At 40.3% G+C, this 19,954-nt stretch overlaps 1 protein-coding gene across 1 annotated transcript; it reads right to left on the reverse strand.

Annotated features, from left to right (window-relative positions):
* Positions 1 to 919: 919 nt before the first annotated feature.
* Positions 920 to 19,469, reverse strand: LOC311135866 (P2X purinoceptor 5-like; the record flags this gene model as incomplete). The annotated part of the gene is made up of 12 exons (XM_084169889.1): positions 920 to 1,175; positions 1,317 to 1,399; positions 3,101 to 3,166; positions 3,270 to 3,363; positions 3,560 to 3,693; positions 4,685 to 4,826; positions 5,788 to 5,868; positions 6,700 to 6,784; positions 7,053 to 7,128; positions 7,662 to 7,733; positions 8,593 to 8,743; positions 19,246 to 19,469. The coding sequence occupies 12 exons, from the start codon at positions 19,467 to 19,469 to the stop codon at positions 920 to 922; spliced, it is 1,464 nt and encodes a 487-aa protein (XP_084026015.1).
* Positions 19,470 to 19,954: the final 485 nt, after the last annotated feature.

Here is a 19,954-nt window from a genome sequence, read left to right on the forward strand (position 1 = left end):
GATGTTACATAAACATTGAACAGGACATTTTTATTTTATTTGACCTTTATTTTAACAGGGAAGACATATGGAGACCTAGGTCTCTTTTTCAAATGTGCCCTGTATAATACAACATAGATTTGCACTATATATATATATATATATATATATATATTAAAATACAAAAACACAGTCATGGCAAGCACAAATAAAACATCACAAATCACCCAGAAAAACATTCCTTCACAAATAAGTCCCCAGTCAATACATGATGGAAATGACAAGTAATCACATTAAATGAGAAGTATTTATGATAGACAACCTCACACCCAGTGTATTTTCCAATGGTGTGAGAAAGCAATTGTAGGCCTACTCTCGATATGTGGCATTCCATAATATGACTCACAAGGATTTAATTCTACTACAAGCTGTCTCTGGGTGTGAAGAAACCACAGCCAGCATAACCTAGTTCAGCCCTCTGCCATGGTTTGATTGCATGGCCTAATTGACACCAGATGCATTATGCTTCCATCTTAAACAAATAAATATGACACTTCAGAAATGTAATGGTGCTTTTTCTCTTTGATAAATATCTCGCTTTGTAGAGCGTCTGCATAGCCATTTCTCTTTGCCAGCCCATCAGTCACCACCATCTCCAATCAGGACACATCACTCCTGAGAGACATTGGAAAACCAGAGCCATGTGTCAGCATCAGCAACCTCCGCTGGTAGAGAAGAAGGATGGTGGGCATCAGGGTCACCACCTCACCCGCCGTCGTTTCACTTTCCACCTGCTACAGGACCCAGTCTAGCCATCTTGACGATAGCAGCACCTCTTTCTTTGTCTCAGGTCTTTCTTGAAAAACAGGTCTTCTGACCTCAATCTGCCAACCTGTGTTAATAAAGGGTAAATAAAAATGTGTCACTCCGAATTAATTGGTTAGTGTCGTGGTCGTAGAGGGTGAGTATTATACCGTTGCCCCACAGTTCGCGGAGAGAGAATTTGAACCTCCTTTTTCTCCACGGTTATAAGGTCCTGTTTCTCCGCGTCCTGAGTGGTGGGCTCTGGTTTCTCCTCGGTTTCCGTAGAGAGTGTGGTGAGCTCGTGTTGTTCCCCAGCATGTTTCCTGTGTTTTCTTGTGTCTCGGTTCACCACTGTCTTCACACTCTCTTTGTGCTTCTTAATCCGTTCTTTCCTGTTAAAGGGATGTTTTACTTGTTTTACAGAGAGAGGAAGCAAGGCAAGCAATCCCAGACTTCAAATTAATACTTTAATTGATGAAACTACAAAGTGTAAATTCTGTAGTTAGTAGTAATACCATGTCATAGTGTCTTACTTGAGAATCTCAAATTTCCTGTCTCGGAAGTAGGAACTCGTGCTCAACATATAGATGAATATCATATCACAGGCAAATTTCCCCTGAAACGAAATAAACACAAAGCCCAGGTTTAGATCAAGACATACAATATATCACAGTAATCAGCATGATATAAATAAAACCAATACCCCCAATAAAGCTTGAGGGAACTTCTTAGGCCATAGCAAAAACAAAAAAACACTAAGTGTCCTGTGGATGTAAACAGCAGACTTCAAAGAGCTGTCTTCTCAAATAAATAATATGACTAAAATAGGGCACTAAAACCTTATACCAGGGAGCAGAGGGTTTCTGAATCCCAAATTGACCCCTATACACCCAAGGTACTCCTGTAGATCTGACAGCATTAGATAGGCAAAAGAAAATGTAGCCATCTTGCCAGTGTCGGGGAAGCTACTCTGAAAATATATTTTAAAAACTAATAAACTACCAATTACTTCACACTGGATGAAGTTAAGCTACTTTAGTTTACTTAACTAAGATAATTTTAAAAAGTAGTTCACTTCATCCAGACTACTTGATGAAAAATGTTCATATAAATCTGAAATTTCATAGACTACAAATTGCAAGAACAGATCACTTTGTTAACGGAATGTGTTATTTAGCCTATTTAACAAAAAAACCATTTCAAGTGAGAATTAGGCAGGTCTAATGCCGAAAAAGAAAGGAAATTATTCCCTACTTCACCCATTTTGTTGTGTGTAGTTCCAATAAAAAAAAGTAATTAACTACTGAAAACACTACTTAGATTTGAATTTAGTCAGAGAGGAAAAGGCGAAGCGAGAGGTTTTACTCTGCCCAAAGTCTGTCTTAAAAAAATAAATGGAGGTCAATGAAAGAGTGTCGAATTTGGGCAACAAAAAAATGTATTGCTAATTTGCTATGTGAGGCTCATTTGATTGAATAGAAGTTTCGTAATGGTTAGGTTGTTACGAATGCACTAATATAAGTGGACGCACATGGCATTTCGGCAACTTTGAAAAAAATGACTATATCGGAGTTGTGCCTGTTATAGAAATAAGAGGACTCATCATGGATATAACCCATTTTAGCATGGACATTGAGGCCTTCCACCATTTTAAAGTAGTTAACTGGGTGGGGATTCCTATGAGTTGGGAGCAATCAGCCAATGAAGAAGAAAATGGACTACTTTAAAATGGAGAAAGCCTCAATGGCACTGCCCATGCTGTCACACTATAATGGCACAGATACAAAGATGAGTCCTCTATCTAGCTGTATGGCCTGTTGTTCACGAGTATCTGCCCTCTCATTGAATAGAATGGTCCCACCTGATCTCGCGTCCTCCCGCCTGCCTTCTATCTTTGAGGAGTATTTCCATTGTTAGAGCAGTCACGCGAATATCTTGTCAATAAAATAGAAAATCTTTGATTTAGTTCAACTCCCACCAAGCTACTGCAAAATGTAGGTAAATTACTAGTTGAATAACATGTAGTTCACCACTCCCCAACACTGCATATTGTTTAGACCGACCCAATTGTTTCAGATCTACAGGAGTGCCTAAGCAAGGGGATAGGGGATAGGGATCGATTTGGAATGAAGAAGATGAGTAACTTATATAATTGAACAATGATAGGGGATCGCCCTCTTGTGGTGATATATCAAAATAATTTGATAGCAACCAATCTGGCCATGCTACATGACACAGAATCACAGAGGAATATATTTTTGGGGACCAGTATGTGTATTGGAAACAAATGAATACACAAATCTATTAAATTACATACCATGCCCATAATAGCGAAACCAGACCCAATAGCTATTACTGTGGGAATGATGTTGAATTTTCCAGCCTGAAAAACACAATAAAGAACAAAGAACATTTGATCTGACACAGACTGTAATATGAATACTACCAACACATTCAAGTAAGTGTAGCAAGAATCACTGTCATACCCGTCCATTCACCATGATATCAAAGCGAATTCCATAGACTTTATATAAAGTCCGGTAGCTCTCTCCAGCTTCATCTTTGTAATACCGGGCATATCTGGAAAACAAACAAATCAACTGTTTTGAACAGAAATGTCAATAACTGCTTGGTAGAGATAGATCTGAGATTAAATGCAGTAGTTGGAGAGCGCTCAAGCCTTCTTAGCTGAAGCTAATACCTTTTCAGAATGAGGGCATGGATTATTATATATACTTGAAGTACAATCTGCTTATTAATGCATGTCAACATATACCTGAAGTTGTAGCCTGACGTGACAGTGCTGTTTAAGTTGATATCCAAACGAGTGAAGCTGTACTCTGGGTTACATTGTGAGTAGTCCTTATCCAAATCACAGTTCCACTCAATCAGAATTCCAACTGACCCACCCTGAGAGAGAGAGAGAGAGAGAAGAGAGAGAGAGAGAGAGAGAGAGAGAGAGAGAGAGAGAGAGAGAGAGAGAGAGAGAGAGAGAGAGAGAGAGAGAGAGAGAGAGAGAGAGAGAGAGAGAGAGAGAGAGAGAGAGAGAGAGAGAGAGAGAGAGATGAACGGTGCTCTAAATATGGACGATGACTCTATTGCCGTGCTATTCAAGATGTACTTTCTTAACCTTGACTATGAACTGTGGTCACATTTACATCAACTCCTCATTAAACATTAACAACTAGGAACATAATTATACTGTACTTTAAAATGTTAAAACCTCAAGTACAAACTGGCAACTCTAACAATAACACAGTAGCTAACACACTGCTGATCATCTTTGCCATATATGGTAGGAATGGCTGTGGTTAACCATTGTTTTCTTCTATGCTGGGTGTTCTGCTACACTAACAACCAGAGGTAGTGTTTAAAGTGAGGGCACTTTATGCAGGGCTCTGTGTCAAGCCACTTAATAGAGATCTAACAACTGCTATGTTTCATAATGTTGTTGTTATTATGAAACCATAGTTGTTATTCATTTCAATTTCATGCCTAATGACTGCAGCCTACATGGCAAAAGTCAAATTAAATGTAATCAAAATAATGCTAATTACCTAACTGCCTGAAAACAAGCATCACTATCAAATGGACTGGAGGAAGAGAAAACTACATCACTCCCACACTACTTGGATAGCATGACGAAGGCCTGAAAAGCCTAATTTGGACTCAGTGTTAAACTAGAAACCCAACCCTGATTACTGACTGTTTAATTTATTGTATTGAGTGTCCTTCCTGGGTAGTAACGTACTGTATGCTGATAAACCTTCGTTTTTATACAACATTGCTGCCCCTTTGTGCCAGGTCCTTCTCTGCCAGGGAAAGAGGTCACCTAACCTCAATGGGACTACCTGGTTAAATAAAGGGTACATTTCAAAACAAAAAGATTCTAAATATGTACCACTACAGCCATGTCCTGAAAGTTGTGTCCAGTCCTGCTGACCAGGTCTCCCAGACGAAAGATGGGGCAGTAGGGTTGGAAGACGTTGTCATAGGAACATCTCTTTAGATAGGAGTCATTACCGGTGTCCAGGACATTTGACCTGAGGGGAAAGAAGACAGAACAGGACATGTAGCTTTTAGCTACGTGCTTAGTAGTCCAGTATCATACTTTTCCTTGGCTAAATCCACAAAAGGTCATAGGCCTAAAACATAATAAATCTTATCAGCTTCAGAAAACACGCTTTCTCTTTGACCCTTAGATAAGGAATAGCACAGAGCTACATATCATATTTTATTCACTCTGCTCGTACAAGTAACTTTATATTATTACTTCATAGTTTAGACACTTTCCATTCAATACACACAACATAATCAAAAGATCTACAACTGAAATCATGAATTGACAGAGGTCTGACGTCTCTGTGCTTTCCGGGTTAGGCTTGGAAAGACAATACCAATGTTCTGGCTGATTAAACCTTCTACAACAACAGCCTTATTGGCATGAGAGCACAGTGAGCCAATCAGATCTGTTCTGACACCTGTCTAGGGCTGGGCCTGCTCTGCTGTCAAGGACGTCTCGGATAACTGCTCCACTGTCTCACTACACACACACACACACACACACACACACACACACACACACACACACACACACACACACACACACACACACACACACACACACACACACACACACACACACACACACACACACACACACACACACACACACACACACACACACACACACACACACACACACACACACACACACACACACACACACACACACACACACACACACACACACACACACACACACACACACACACACACAGCCCTGGGCTATATGGCTATGGGGGTATATAAATAGAAGGGACTGTGCACCCTCATAGCTATTCAAAGCAGTGCTAGGACATGTATCCCCAACTGCCCTACTCACACATACTTACTGATCTATGTCACGGACACTGACTGTGTCCCTAGAGACAGACAGTCTCTAGGAACTACTCTGAGGTCTGTATGAACAAGCACCACTTAGCACCTCTCATAACCACTTACTTGGAGAATTCAAACTTCGGAAACCTGACAAAGTTCTTGATGTAAATTGTGAAGTTTTCTACCTTGCTTAATAAAGCCTCCCTGGAAATGAAGGGGAAAAGTGTTAAACCAGAGTGACTGCTACATAATGGTAGAGGATTAGGACAAGGTACTTCATACTGTAGTACATAATGTGCAGATGTAGGATCTTAATCTTTTGTTGCTGAGAATTTTCCTCCAAAGCAGGAAATGCAAACTTGTAGTGTAGTTGAGTTTTAAAAAGGCTTCTGGCCTCCTAAGTGGTGCAGCGGTCTAAGGCACTGCATCGCAGTGCTTGAGGCGTCACTACAGACCCGGGTTCGATCCCAGGCTGTGTCACAACCAGCCGTGACCGGGAGTCCCATAGGGAGGCGTCCAATTGGTTTGTCCGGGGGTACTTTACTTGGCTCATTGCGCTCTAGTGACTCCTTGTGGCGGGCCAGGTGCCTGCAGGCTGACTTCAGTCATCAGTTGAATGGTGTTTCCTCTGACACGTTGGTGCAGCTGGCTTCCGGGTTAAGTGGGTGGGTGTCAAGAAGTGTGGTTTGGCGGGTCATGTTTCAGAGGATGCATGACTCGACCTTCGCCTCTCCTGAGCCCGTTGGGGAGTTGCAGCAATGAGACAAGATTGAAATTGGGGCTTCAAAAGTTTGTCATTTCTACTTTGAAATTTCAGACTTGATTTGCCCTAACAAAAAATGTATCATCCCCTACAAAAATGTCCATGAATTATAATCCACATAATAATTCACATTTCCTGTTGCTGCAGGATTATAATCCTGCTGTAGCAAATTGGCTCAAATTAAGATCCTCAATCTGTAGTGTATTTAGTGGAGTGTCAATGCAAAAGTTAGTATTTTATTATTTTCACAGCAAAAGAGGATGAATTCTCACGAGGGTTTCCGGCCCGTCTCGACGGGACACCAGCCATGTATGCTACAGGTCCCTGTAGAGTTTAAACACAGTCCAGTCTTTACCCCTGCAGGGAAAATCAAAGAACCCTGTCAACATCCTGGAAAGACATAATACTCTACTTTTTTTAAGGTCAATTCCAAGGAATTTCCAAGAGAGACATTTGTCCAATTCCAACCCTGGTGATTCTCATAAGTTTCCTACACATTAGTGGTGTACATGTGCATTTAAGAGAAATGTGACCATAACCAGTGTTAATCTGTAAATAAATGTTAATCTTGGAAATGTAAATAGAAATGAGATAGACTGCCCCAGTTGACCATATTAGCCCTTACCATGGCCAGCTACCACCGCCTCACCCTCGGCACAATCCTCATTGTTTACACATAGGCCATCTGGCACCTTAGGGCTCTGGAGAAAATATGACACATTGCTGTAGTTAAAAATGCAAAGGAATACACAATGTTATTGGACAAGTGAACAGTGACATACTGACCCCTTTATACTATGAAGATTTTATCATTATTAAAAATAATTAATGCATGTTTCATAACTTTTCTGAAAATCATCATAACGGCACCGAAAGCCTACTATAACATCAAATAAGCAAGTACTGGAAGACAATGGCAAGGTCAAGCCATCTTTCTCTGAGGAAAGAACTGTTGGGCCTGAGGCATCATAATTACCTGCTCTAGGCAGTTTGGATTCTGACATCCGCCCCAAATTACTAGTCGATTTTCTGTTTGCTTTGCCATATATGGTGAGAATCATTGCATCATCAATGCGGAGTTTAATTTCCTTGTTTGATTGGATCATTAAAGTATTTCTATCTCAGCTGCACAGTCATCCAATCTCTATCTCAGAATTGGGGGATCTTTTAAAATAAAGTCAATTAACAAGATTTTTGTCTCGATTATGGTAGTACAATATTGCTTTTCACTCACCTCAGCACAGAACCCAAGCCTCTGATTTGGGGTCTCGAGGTAGTTTGTAACAATGAAGAAGACTTGTTCACCCTGAAAAACAACAGGACGCTAAAATGTTGGACACTGTACTTTTCCCAGTCAGGTCAGTCAGGGGACTGTGTATTAACTGTACAAAATCAAAGCCCTAAATAAATATATTCATTTGTCAAAGCTTTTAATATCGTAAGCTTAAATGTAAATAGCACAGCTTCTCACCACATATTAATATAGCCTTACAAAATGAAGGAGATCCAGTGGTGGCTGACTGGGCTCACCATGTGGACAAGAGCAGACCTTTCTATTTAATCTGTTTATCATTGAGTCACGCAAAGGTTAAGTGAATTATTAAAATTAGAATTAATTAAAATTAATTATAGCAATTACAGTTGGGGAACAACCCTCTATCTTTTATTTAACCGAACAGATGAAATGGTGTGTCCCTTCAGGAAAAAAAAGACTCAGTAGGTTTATAGCTAAAATGTATATAGCGAAAAGTGTGACTGTCCTATTGCTCTATAGCCTGTACGGTATAATGTCCAATGACCCCAATCATTGCCTTTTCCATGACCTTACAAGATAAACATTATTTAAAGACATCAGACATGTTCTTAAAAATAATTGAAGAGCACTATAAATACATGTCAACTTATCATATTCTAAAACCGTATCAAATAGATGTTCAACATATTTGGGTGTGATTGGAAACTGATGAAAGTGAGTTTATGGAGAGACCCCATAAAAATGTGACTCATTGTACTTGAAAATATACAATCAATGACTTGCTGTATCACTGACTGAGCTTCAGCTTCAACTCAATTAGACTTGAATGAATAATCTAGCAGTAGGCTCTGTACTGTATGTCAGCTCTACCTGTGTACATAAAACCTCCCAAAAAGATCCAGGATCTCACCGTTGAAGGTATGACATAATCCTCAGCCCCCCATAGGTAAAGTCCAGATTCTGTGTTGTTGGTCATGACCACTCCTTTCAGCTTGGTGATGACAGAGCTCTGGACGGTCTCTTCCCTTGATTGGTACCCCTTCTTATACACTAAGACCCACCTGAGAATTTAAATGCACCGGTTATTGATTGTTTGATTGATTGGTTGGTTGATTGGTTGATTTCTTACGTTTATTTTACAGCCTCACAACTTTTTTCCGTAATATTTTTTTGTTCGTTCTAACACTCATTTGAAAATGTAGAGCAGTTGTCAGTCACATATGGAAATGACATTGATGGTTATTTGAACAAACTTATTACAGTACGGGTCTAGTGCCCTGGATATATTAAAGTTTTCATTCATGTGCTGAGTCATAAGACATAGAAATGTCAAGTGCACTCTATTACACTGTTTATATTGTATGATAAAAAAATAAGGACAAATTATATTATTTTATACTAATACAATTGCTCAGAGAAAATAGATTTTGTTTAACAAATAATATTTAAAAAAGTCTCAAAAAGATAGGATCCCCTGTTTGAAATACTCCAGCAGGGCCCTTGAGAGGATAAGGACACTGAGCCTTTTCCTAAAATGTTTTATGAGATTGAAGAACACATTGGGAGGGATCTTAGACCATTCCATCATACAGAATATTTCCAGATCCTTGAAATCCTTGGTCTGCGCTTAAGCCTTGTGGACTGCCCTCTTCAAATCAAACCACAGGTTTTCAATGGGGTTCAAGTCCAGACCCAGCTAGCACATAACGTTCTGAGAACCATATGTTTCTTAGCGCATGGCGAGAGCGTGGTTATTTTGCATACAACCTTTCCACAATTTCATTACTTTAGCATAACGTTTTCTGTAGGTTTCCTCATGGTTCTATTTAAAGTAATGTTCTCAGAACGTTAAGAAACAACGTTCTTCTGTGGGAATTTCAGTACTTCAGCATAACGTTTTCTGTAGGTTTCCTCATGGTTCTATTTAAAGTTATGTTCTCAGAATGTTCAGAGAACGTTAAGAAACAATGTGGGAATTTCAGCACTTCGGCATACCCGCTGGGAACATACAGATTGAATCAACATTACATCCACGTAATTTCAATGAAATTACATTGTACCAATGTGGAATAGACGTCGAATTGACGTCTGTGCCCAGTGGGTAATGTTTTCTGCAGGTTTCCTCATGGTTCTATTTAAAGTCACATTCCCAGAATATTCAGAGAACATTAAGAAACAACGTTCTTCTGTGGGATTTTCAGTACGTCCGCATAACCTTTTCTGCAGGTTTCCTCATGGTTCTATTTAAAGTAATGTTCTCAGAACATTAAGAAAATGTTCCATAAAAACAACAAGAAAACATTAGTAATGTTCAAAGAACGTTCTAAGAATGTTATTTAAAAACGTATACATTCTGTTCTCAGCGTCAACAAAACTCTCTCTATCCTCTATCTCAGGGGTTCCCAAACTTCTTCACTCAGCCCCCCCTTTCAGAATTGGGAATCATCAGGTTTAAAGCTTACAGTGGGGAAAAAAAGTATTTAGTCAGCCACCAATTGTGCAAGTTCTCCCACTTAAAAAGATGAGAGAGGCCTGTAATTTTCATAATAGGTACACGTCAACTATGACAGACAAAATGAGAAAAAAAAATCCAGAAAATCACATTGTAGGATTTTTAATGAATTTATTTGCAAATTATGGTGGAAAATAAGTATTTGATCAATAACAAAAGTTTCTCAATACTTTGTTATATACCCTTTGTTGGCAATGACACAGGTCAAACGTTTTCTGTAAGTCTTCACAAGGTTTTCACACACTGTTGCTGGTATTTTGGCCCATTCCTCCATGCAGATCTCCTCTAGAGCAGTGATGTTTTGGGGCTGTCGCTGGGCAACACAGACTTTCAACTCCCTCCAAAGATGTACTATGGGGTTGAGATCTGGAGACTGGCTAGGCCACTCCAGGACCTTGAAATGCTTCTTACGAAGCCACTCCTTCGTTGCCCGGGCGGTGTGTTTGGGATCATTGTCATGCTGAAAGACCCAGCCACATTTCATCTTCAATGCCCTTGCTGATGGAAGGAGGTTTTCACTCAAAATCTCACGATACATGGCCCCATTCATTCTTTCCTTTACACGGATCAGTCGTCCTGGTCCCTTTGCAGAAAAACAGCCCCAAAGCATGATGTTTCCACCCCCATGCTTCACAGTAGGTATGGTGTTCTTTGGATGCAACTCAGCATTCTTTGTCCTCCAAACACGACGAGTTGAGTTTTTACCAAAAAGTTCTATTTTGGTTTCATCTGACCATATGACATTCTCCCAATCCTCTTCTGGATCATCCAAATGCACTCTAGCAAACTTCAGACGGGCCTGGACATGTACTGGCTTAAGCAGGGGGACACGTCTGGCACTGCAGGATTTGAGTTCCTGGCGGCGTAGTGTGTTACTGATGGTAGGCTTTATTACTTTGGTCCCAGCTCTCTGCAGGTCATTCACTAGGTCCCCCCGTGTGGTTCTGGGATTTTTGCTCACCGTTCTTGTGATCATTTTGACACCACGGGGTGAGATCTTGCGTGGAGCCCCAGATCGAGGGAGATTATCAGTGGTCTTGTATGTCTTCCATTTCCTAATAATTGCTCCCACAGTTGATTTCTTCAAACCAAGCTGCTTACCTATTGCAGATTCAGTCTTCCCAGCCTGGTGCAGGTCTACAATTTAGTTTCTGGTGTCCTTTGACAGCTCTTTGGTCTTGGCCATAGTGGAGTTTGGAGTGTGACTGTTTGAGGTTGTGGACAGGTGTCTTTTATACTGATAACAAGTTCAAACAGGTGCCATTAATACAGGTAACGAGTGGAGGACAGAGGAGCCTCTTAAAGAAGAAGTTACAGGTCTGTGAGAGCCAGAAATCTTGCTTGTTTGTAGGTGACCAAATACTTATTTTCCACCATAATTTGCAAATAAATTCATTAAAAGTCCTACAATGTGATTTTCTGGATTTTTTTTCTCAATTTGTCTGTCATAGTTGACGTGTACCTATGATGAAAATTACAGGCCTCTCTCATCTTTTTAAGTGGGAGAACTTGCACAATTGGTGGCTGACTAAATACTTTTTTCCCCCACTGTATTTCCTGCAATTCTACACATTTTGTTATGGGGTGCAGAGACAATTCTGCAGGTTTAAAGCTAATTTTCTTGCAATTCTATACATTTTGCCATGTCTAATGTGTATTCATGTGATATTTGAGTGACTCAAACATTACAACAAAATCTATGGGGTAAAAAACCTAACTAAAACTCATTAGCTGACATGGGCTAGTTGATCTGGACATTTCTGACAAGTTATAAATAGCTCTCTAAGGTATGCAATGACTGACATTACAAGAGGAAAACTGTTGATGCACTACCCAATTTCGAAATTGCACCTTGTGCATTCTACTATTACAACTTTCAAGAGTAAGTTGAAAGCCGGACTGAGTTCCTTAAAAATACATTTAAAAAAACAACTAGGGGGCACGCCCCACAGTTTGGGAACCACTGCTCTATCTTGTTAAGTGTGTTCAGGTGTGTTGGTCGCGACCACTAATTGGCCACACCTGATCTTAATGAGTGCTTGTTTCCTTTGAAGTGCCCATTTGAATAGACTAAAATAAACAGCTTTGTATGAGTTAAAAAAACATGGCATGCTAGCTCCATCCTGGTGGCGCAGTGGACGAATTCCATGGATAGAAAACAGAAGATTCAAATCTCCCTGATGCTGTGCCACAAAAAAAAAGAAATGTGTTTGCATGATTAATGCCTAAGCAAATGAATTTACATGTGTCCTATCTGGTCAAAACAGTTAACCTAAGCCTCCCAGGAAAACCTTCAGGAAACCATTGTAAAACATTCTCAGAACCTCCATGCAACCTAAAAATTTTAATTCCCAGAAGAGGTGAAATGTTCACTTCCGTTTAAAAAACGTTCAGTTTTACAGTTTAGGAAACGTATGGCTTCGTTCCCAGAACCAACGGGAAACCATAAACGTACCTTCTGACAACTTCCAAGGAACCAAATGTGCTAGCTGGGGAGACTGAGATGATCATTGTAAAATGTTGATTTTGTGGGTAATTAACTACAGTTGAAGTCTGAGATTTACATACACCTTAGACAAATACATTTAAACTCAGTTTTTCACAATTCCTGACATTTAATCCTAGTAAAAATTCCCTGTCTTAGGTCAGTTAGGATCACCACTTTATTTTATGAATGTGAAATGTCAGAATAACTGTAGAGAGAATTATTTATTTCAGCTTTTATTTCTTTCATCACATTCCCAGTGGGTCAGAAGTTTACATACACTCAATTAGTATTTGGTAGCATTGCCTTTAAATTGTTTAACATGGATCAAACGTTTCAGGTAGCCTTCCACAAGCTTCCCACAATAAGTTGGGTGAATTTTGGCCCATTCCTCCTGACAGAGCTGGTGTAACTGAGTCAGGTTTGTAGGCCTCCTTGCTCGCACATGCTTTTTCAGTTCTGCCCAAAAATGTTCTATAGGATTGAGGTCAGGGCTTTATGATGGCCACTCCACCTTAACTTTGTTGTCCTTAAGCCATTTTGACAACTTTGGAAGTATGCTTGGGGTCATTGTCCATTTGGAAGACCCATTTGCGACCAAGCTTTAACTTCCTGACTGATGTCTGAGATGTTGCTTCAAATAATCCACATAATTTTCCTTCCTCATGATGGCATCTATTTTGTGAAGTGCAGCAGTCCCTCCTGCAACAAAGCACCCTCACAGCATGATGCTGCCACCCCCTGTGCCACCCCCTTTTTCCTCCAAACATAACGATGGTCATTATGGCCAAACAGTTCTATTTTTGTTTCATCAGACCAGAGGACATTTCTCCAAAAAGTACGATCTTTGTCCCCATGTGCAGTTGCAAACCGTAGTCTGGCTTTTTTATAGCGGTTTTGGAGCAGTGGCTTCTTCCTTGCTGAGCGGCCTTTCAGGTTATGTCGATATAGGACTAGTTTTACTGTGGATATAGATACTTTTGTACCTGTTTCCTCCAGCATCTTCACAAGGTCCTTTGCTGTTGTTCTGGGATTGATTTGCACTTTTCGCACCAAAGTACGTTAATCTCTAGGCGACAGAACGCGTCTCCTTCCTGAGTGGTATGACGGCTGCGTGGTCCCATGGTGTTTATACCTGCGTACTATTGTTTGTACAGATGAACGTGGTACCTTCAGGCGTTTGGAAATTGCTCCCAAGGATGAACCAGACCTCTGGAGGTCTACCATTTTTTTCTGAAGTCTTGGCTGATTTCTTTTGATTTTCCCATGATGTCAAGCAAAAAGTCACTAAGTTTGAAGGTAGGCCTGGAAACATCCACAGGAACACCTCCAATTGACTCAAATGATGTCAATTAGTCTATCAGAAGCTTCTAAAGCCATGACATCATTTTCCGTAATTTTCCAAGCTGTTTAAAGGCACAGTCAACTTAGTGTATGTAAACTTCTGACCCACTGGAATTGTGATACATTGAATTATAAGTGAAATAATCTGTCTGTAAACAATTGTTGGAAAACTTACTTGTGTCATGCATTAAGTAGATGTCCTAACCGACTTGCCAAAATGATAGTTTGTTAACAAGAAAATTGTGGAGTGGTTGAAAAACGAGTTTTAATGACTCCAACCTAAGTGTATGTAAACTTCCGACTTCAACTGTATGTTTTTGTGGATTTTGGTGTGTGCAAAAACCCACCACTGTTAAGCGTGGCCAAGGACCTCTATTTTCATGTCATATGACCATAGCACCGGTTCCAACCCAAGTGCCAATGCAGTGGCGACCTGTCATTCAGGGGGTTTTGAGCCCCACCTGTTTAGCAAAAAAAATAAAAAATGTTTGCAAACAATGTATCAACTCAAATCTTATTATTTATTTATTTTAAGCTGCATACAAACATGGTCTCTTTTTGCTTTCTTGAGTAAGGCAGCTCCAAAATGCAGGTGTTTCAGCCTAGCTCAGTGCTTTCTGTGGTGGTGGGGCAGCCAGCAGAAAATACGGAGTGTAGGGGTTGGTAATGTTTTCTAATTGCGCCGTGATTGGCTCAGGGTTCTGTCACTCATGGGGACACTATGTCACTGCATCTAAGGATAGAGCTCGAGAATTCAAGCCCCTTGGGTGCTGCCATAGATTTACATTAGAAGTGCCCATCCAAGAAGGCTCAAGGTCATTGGCCACTGATAAAATGACGTCAAATCACATTAAATCTACCGTAGCTTTGATTGGACTGATCATGTCAACATCATACTTTCAAAATATTAGCTAGCAAGCTAGACAAGCAGTCATCATCATGAATCAAGTCAACAATATACTGGCAAATCCTTTTCAATCCTTGTCATATGAAGAGAAATTATAGATAAAACGTATCGGTGCTCATCGACCATTGGACATAAACATTACACAACAAGTTGGAAATCGCAAATTCAACAATTAGTGATTTGGAAGGAATCAGTGGCTAACTGCAAGCATTGCAAAGCAATCACTAGCCTGCTATTCAGTGGAGAGGGTGTGTGGTCCATGTCTGGGTTTAAGGGTATCTTTTCCAAGCTTAAAAGGATACAAATTCACATGCAACATCATGGGTCAGAAAATGTTGAGTACATTGGCCATGCTGTCAATCCAGCATGACTTCTGCCGTGTTCAAAACACCTGGAAACTCGGAACTGGCAAATCTCAGACGTCAGTGAGTTCAAGACAACTGGGAAAAAACGTTTTGAGTGGTAATCCAACTCAGAATTCCAAGTCGGGAACTCTGGCCTCTTTCTAGAGCTCCGAAATGAAGATCACTGACATCATGATTCGACCTTGTTTTTTTTTTGTTCCCAGTTGTCTTGAAAGCACCATAAATCCAAAGAATGCCAGACTTTGATGACAAAGTTTGATGACAAAATTTGCCCACAAGGATCGCTTGGAAGAAGAAAAAAAATGTATGCACTCTCTAACTTTCAGTCGCTCTGGATAAGAGCGTCTGCTAAATTACTAAAATGTAAATGTAAAAATGTAAGAAGGACCGCCATGCCACCGTACTGTTCAAGTGAGCACAGCACAACAAGGTGAGTCCAAAAACGTATTGTATGCTGCTGCATAAATGATGTAATATGCCAGGGAGATATGTATACTGTAGCTATGAAAGTAATACTAAGTGTATGTTGTGTAGTAGCCCATGTGCCTCACCCTAATAATTTGGTCCCTTTCCCCCTCATAACTTAGCCTACTGTTCTGACTTGGTGGTGCACATGTAGCCTATAGCCTGTTTTAGAGAAATGTTATCATAGAATATTGTAAGAGCTTTCATTGTCTGCTTATATACCCCCTTTATTTATCCTACGGTTCTGACTTGGTGTACAGGGAGAATACTGTAAGAATAATATGCCATTTAGCAGACGCATTTATCCAAAGCGACTTACAGTCAATGTTTGCATACATTTTTTACGTATGGGTGGTCCCGGGGATCGAACCCACTACCCTGGCGTTACAACAAGTGCCATGCTCTACCAATTGAGCTACAGAGGACCACATCAGCCCATGTTCTGAATTCTGTCGCTGTACATTTCAAAAGTGCTGAACAAATATATATATATTGACTGTGTCCGTCTTAGCTCGCTCATGAATGTCTTAATCTAAATTACGGATTGCCTCTTACCCGCTCATCGTTCCCTTATGCCATAGTTTGTACATCTCAATTGTAGGTAGAAATCACATTTGTTTAAGCAAGTCAGCCATCTCAGCTATGTTTTTTTAAAAGGCAGTAAATGAGGCTGAATGAACTGTTTCGATGCCAGGTAAGGCTCCGCTGACAGGCAGGTGTAGTGGTGGTAAGGATTCACTCCATGGTGCTGAAAAGAAAGCTCTGCTGTTGGGACAGCTTTATGAAGGCCCTAACAGTTTGTGGGCATTGTTTGTCACAGTTATAGTGCAATTAATGTATTGTTTAGTGTTGTATAGTGGCTTTGCTGACATGCTAAAATCGCCACTGTGCCAATGTCATTTTGCAAACTCCAGGCGGTGCTATGGTCAGATGACATTAATTTTTGTTTTGCTTTTCGTCCAGGCACACCAATGGTGGGGTTTGCCTTCGAAAGAACAATGGATATGCAGAAAATACCTCATCCTTACTGTGAACTATTTAAATTTATCCAAATTGCAATTATTTTGATATCTGTATAAAATTGTATTCAGACCCCTTGACTTTTTCCACATTTTGTTACGTTACAGCCTTATTCTAAAATGGATTCAATCGTTTTTTACCCTCAGCAATCTACACGCAATACGAAGCCCCTCCTGCTTTGTCTTGGCTGTGTGCTTAGGGTCGTTGTCCTGTTGGAAGGTGAACCGTCGCCCCAGTCTGAGGTCCTGAGCGCTCTGGAGCAGGTTTTCATCAAGGATCTCTCTGTACTTTGCTCCGTTCATCTTTCCCTTGATCCTGACTAGTCTCCCAGTGCCTGCCGCTGAAAAACATCCCCACAGCATGATGCTGCCACCACCATGCTTCACCGTAGGGATGGTGCCAGTTCTCCTTCAGACGTGACGCTTGGCATTCAGACCAAAGAATTCAATCTTGGTTTTATCAGACCAGAGAATCTTGTTTCTCATGGTCTGAGAATCCTTTAGGTGCCTTTTGGCAAACTCCAAGCGGGCTGTCATGTACCTTTTACTGAGGAGTGGCTTCCGTCTGGCCACTCTACCATAAAGGCCTGATTGGTGGAGTGCTGCAGAGATGGTTGTCATTCTGGAAGGTTCTCCCATCTCCACAGAGGAACTCTGGAGCTCTGTCTGATTGACCATCGGGTTCTTGGTCACCTCCCTGACCAAGGCCCTTCTCCCCCGATTGCTAGTTTGGCCGGACGGCCAGCTCTAGGAAGAGTCTTGATGGTTCCAAACTTTTTCCATTTAAGAATGATGGAGGCCACTGTGTTCTTGGGGACCTTCAATGCTGCAGAAATGTTTTGGTACCCTTCCCCAGACCTGTGCCTCGACACAATCCTGTCTCGGAGCTCTACGGACAATTCCCTCTACCTCATGGCTTGGTTTTTGCTCTGACATGCTCTGTCAACTGTGGGACCTTATATAGACAGGTGTGTGCCTTTCCAAATCATATCCAATCAATTGAATTTACCACAGGCGGACTCCAATCAAGTTGTAGAAGGATGATCAATAGAAACAGGATGCATATGAGCTCAATTTCGTGTCTCATAGCAAAGGGTCTGAATACTTATGTAAAGAAGGTATTTCTGTTTTATATCTTTAATACATTTGAAAAAATTTCTAAAAACCTATTTTCGCTTTGTCATTATGGGGTATTGTGTGTAGATTGATTGTCACGCCCTGGCTCTAGGGACTCTTTTAAGTTGAGCCAGGGTGTGTAGAGTTTATGTTTTGTGCTCGTTGTGTCTAGTCTAGTTTTGTATTCTATGTTGGCCAGAGTGGTTCTCAATCAGAGGCAACGAGTATCAGCTGTTGCTGGTTGTCTCTGATTGGGAACCATATTTAGTCAGGTGGTTTTCCCACAGTGTTTGTGGGATCTTGTTCCGTGTTGGTTTGTGTTTTGCACCTGTGGACGTCACGTATCGATTTGTTGTTTTGTTCGTGTATCATTTAATAAATAAGTATGTTCACCTTCCACGCTGCGCCTTGGTCCTCTATATCCGACGTTCGTGACATTGATGAGGATTTTGTTTTTATTTCATCCATTTTATAATAAGGCTGTAACGTAACAAAATGTGAAAAAAGTCAAGGGGTCTGAATATTTTCCGAATGCACTGTAGGAGCAGATTGACAAGTAGCCTGCTAGCCTAGGCCAACTACACACATTTTACAAAGGTGCATAATGTTAAAAGTTTATCACAGTAGCCTCGATGGTGAAGAGGAGATATAGCCTACTGGAATTCTAGGTCTATGGAATTATTATTTTATAATATATACTCTTTATCTTGAATAGCTCTTACATGAAAATGATATATTCTGAATCGGGGAAGGATTGACAAAAATCCACAGCTTTTTTTGTTGAACGTTTATTTCATATTTTTAGTTTTTGCTTTCAATCTTCGATAGCCCTTACGCAACGCATGCCATGACTATGAAAATGATATATTCTGAATCGGGGGAGGATGGAAAAAATCCACCGTTTTTTTGTTGTTGTTGCTGTTGTTGCTTTCAATCCACTGATTCTGAATATATCATTTTCATAGTCATGGCACGCTTTGGGTAAGAGCTATTGAAGATTTAAATCCGAAATCTGATTCAGAATATACAGTCTTTATAGTCATGGCATGCTTGGTTCAATAGCTATTGACGAGAGAATACCCGAATATCCACCTAATATCCAATATAAATCGAATTTTTCCTCGGTTATTCACCGAGGCAACATCCGTCAGTCATCAACTCCTTAGCCCTATGTTCCATGATGACAGTTTGAACGAACTCAAATACACCCACAATTGACAATTAAATCTACTGTAATTGCAACTTTGTATCTAAATAATTATTGACACTTTTAATACATTATTCTCGCTGCAGTATTGATTATTTTTACGTCGCGAGCATGCAATAAAAAACAACAAACATGCACCTCACCCGATTACGTATAGCAGCACACAGATCTGAAAAACTCTAAATGAGATTCCCAATTTTCTGTTTTCGGCAATGACATATTTTTCTGTTTTAAAATTAAGGAAACCGAGGAAAAAGGTTCCCCAAGTCAATTCGCCCATATTCCTGTGACCAGACTTCGACAGCCGGGTGACCGCGCGTGTGAGACTGACAGAATTTAAGTCAGTGGCAATTGCATGGGCTACCATTAGTACATTTATAAATTAGGTTACTGCCATTCCAATGACCTAGCCCTAGGCTAACCTACCATGAAAGCTGTTTAAGTTTCTGCTTTAAATTGATAATGAGACGGAGACTATAATAAAACACAATAATAATTTATAATTATAATTCTTAGGTCTGATCTCAGATCAGCTAATCATTAACAGGTTATTCTAGCAATGAATCTATTTATTCCCATGACTGCCAATCTCAAACATGTCCTTCACCCTCTACCATCTCTAGACTACATCACTAAAACAGTGTTGTTTTAATGCACTTTATTTCTGTCAATAAGCATGTAGAATAATTCTAGGCATAGACTAAAACAACATTAATTCGTACAAGCTATCAAATATTAGCAAGAGCAGCACCCTGCTGGTCTGGGCTGGTAAAATTAAATTGTTCAGTGGAGTAGCTAATAAGAGCGAAAGTAAAAATAGATCCTGGGTAGCTTACCCGACACTGGTTAGAG

The sequence above is a fragment of the Coregonus lavaretus genome, assembly GCF_964263955.1.
Source record: "Coregonus lavaretus genome assembly, chromosome: 10".
In the NCBI taxonomy this organism is placed as follows: Eukaryota; Metazoa; Chordata; class Actinopteri; order Salmoniformes; family Salmonidae; genus Coregonus; species Coregonus lavaretus.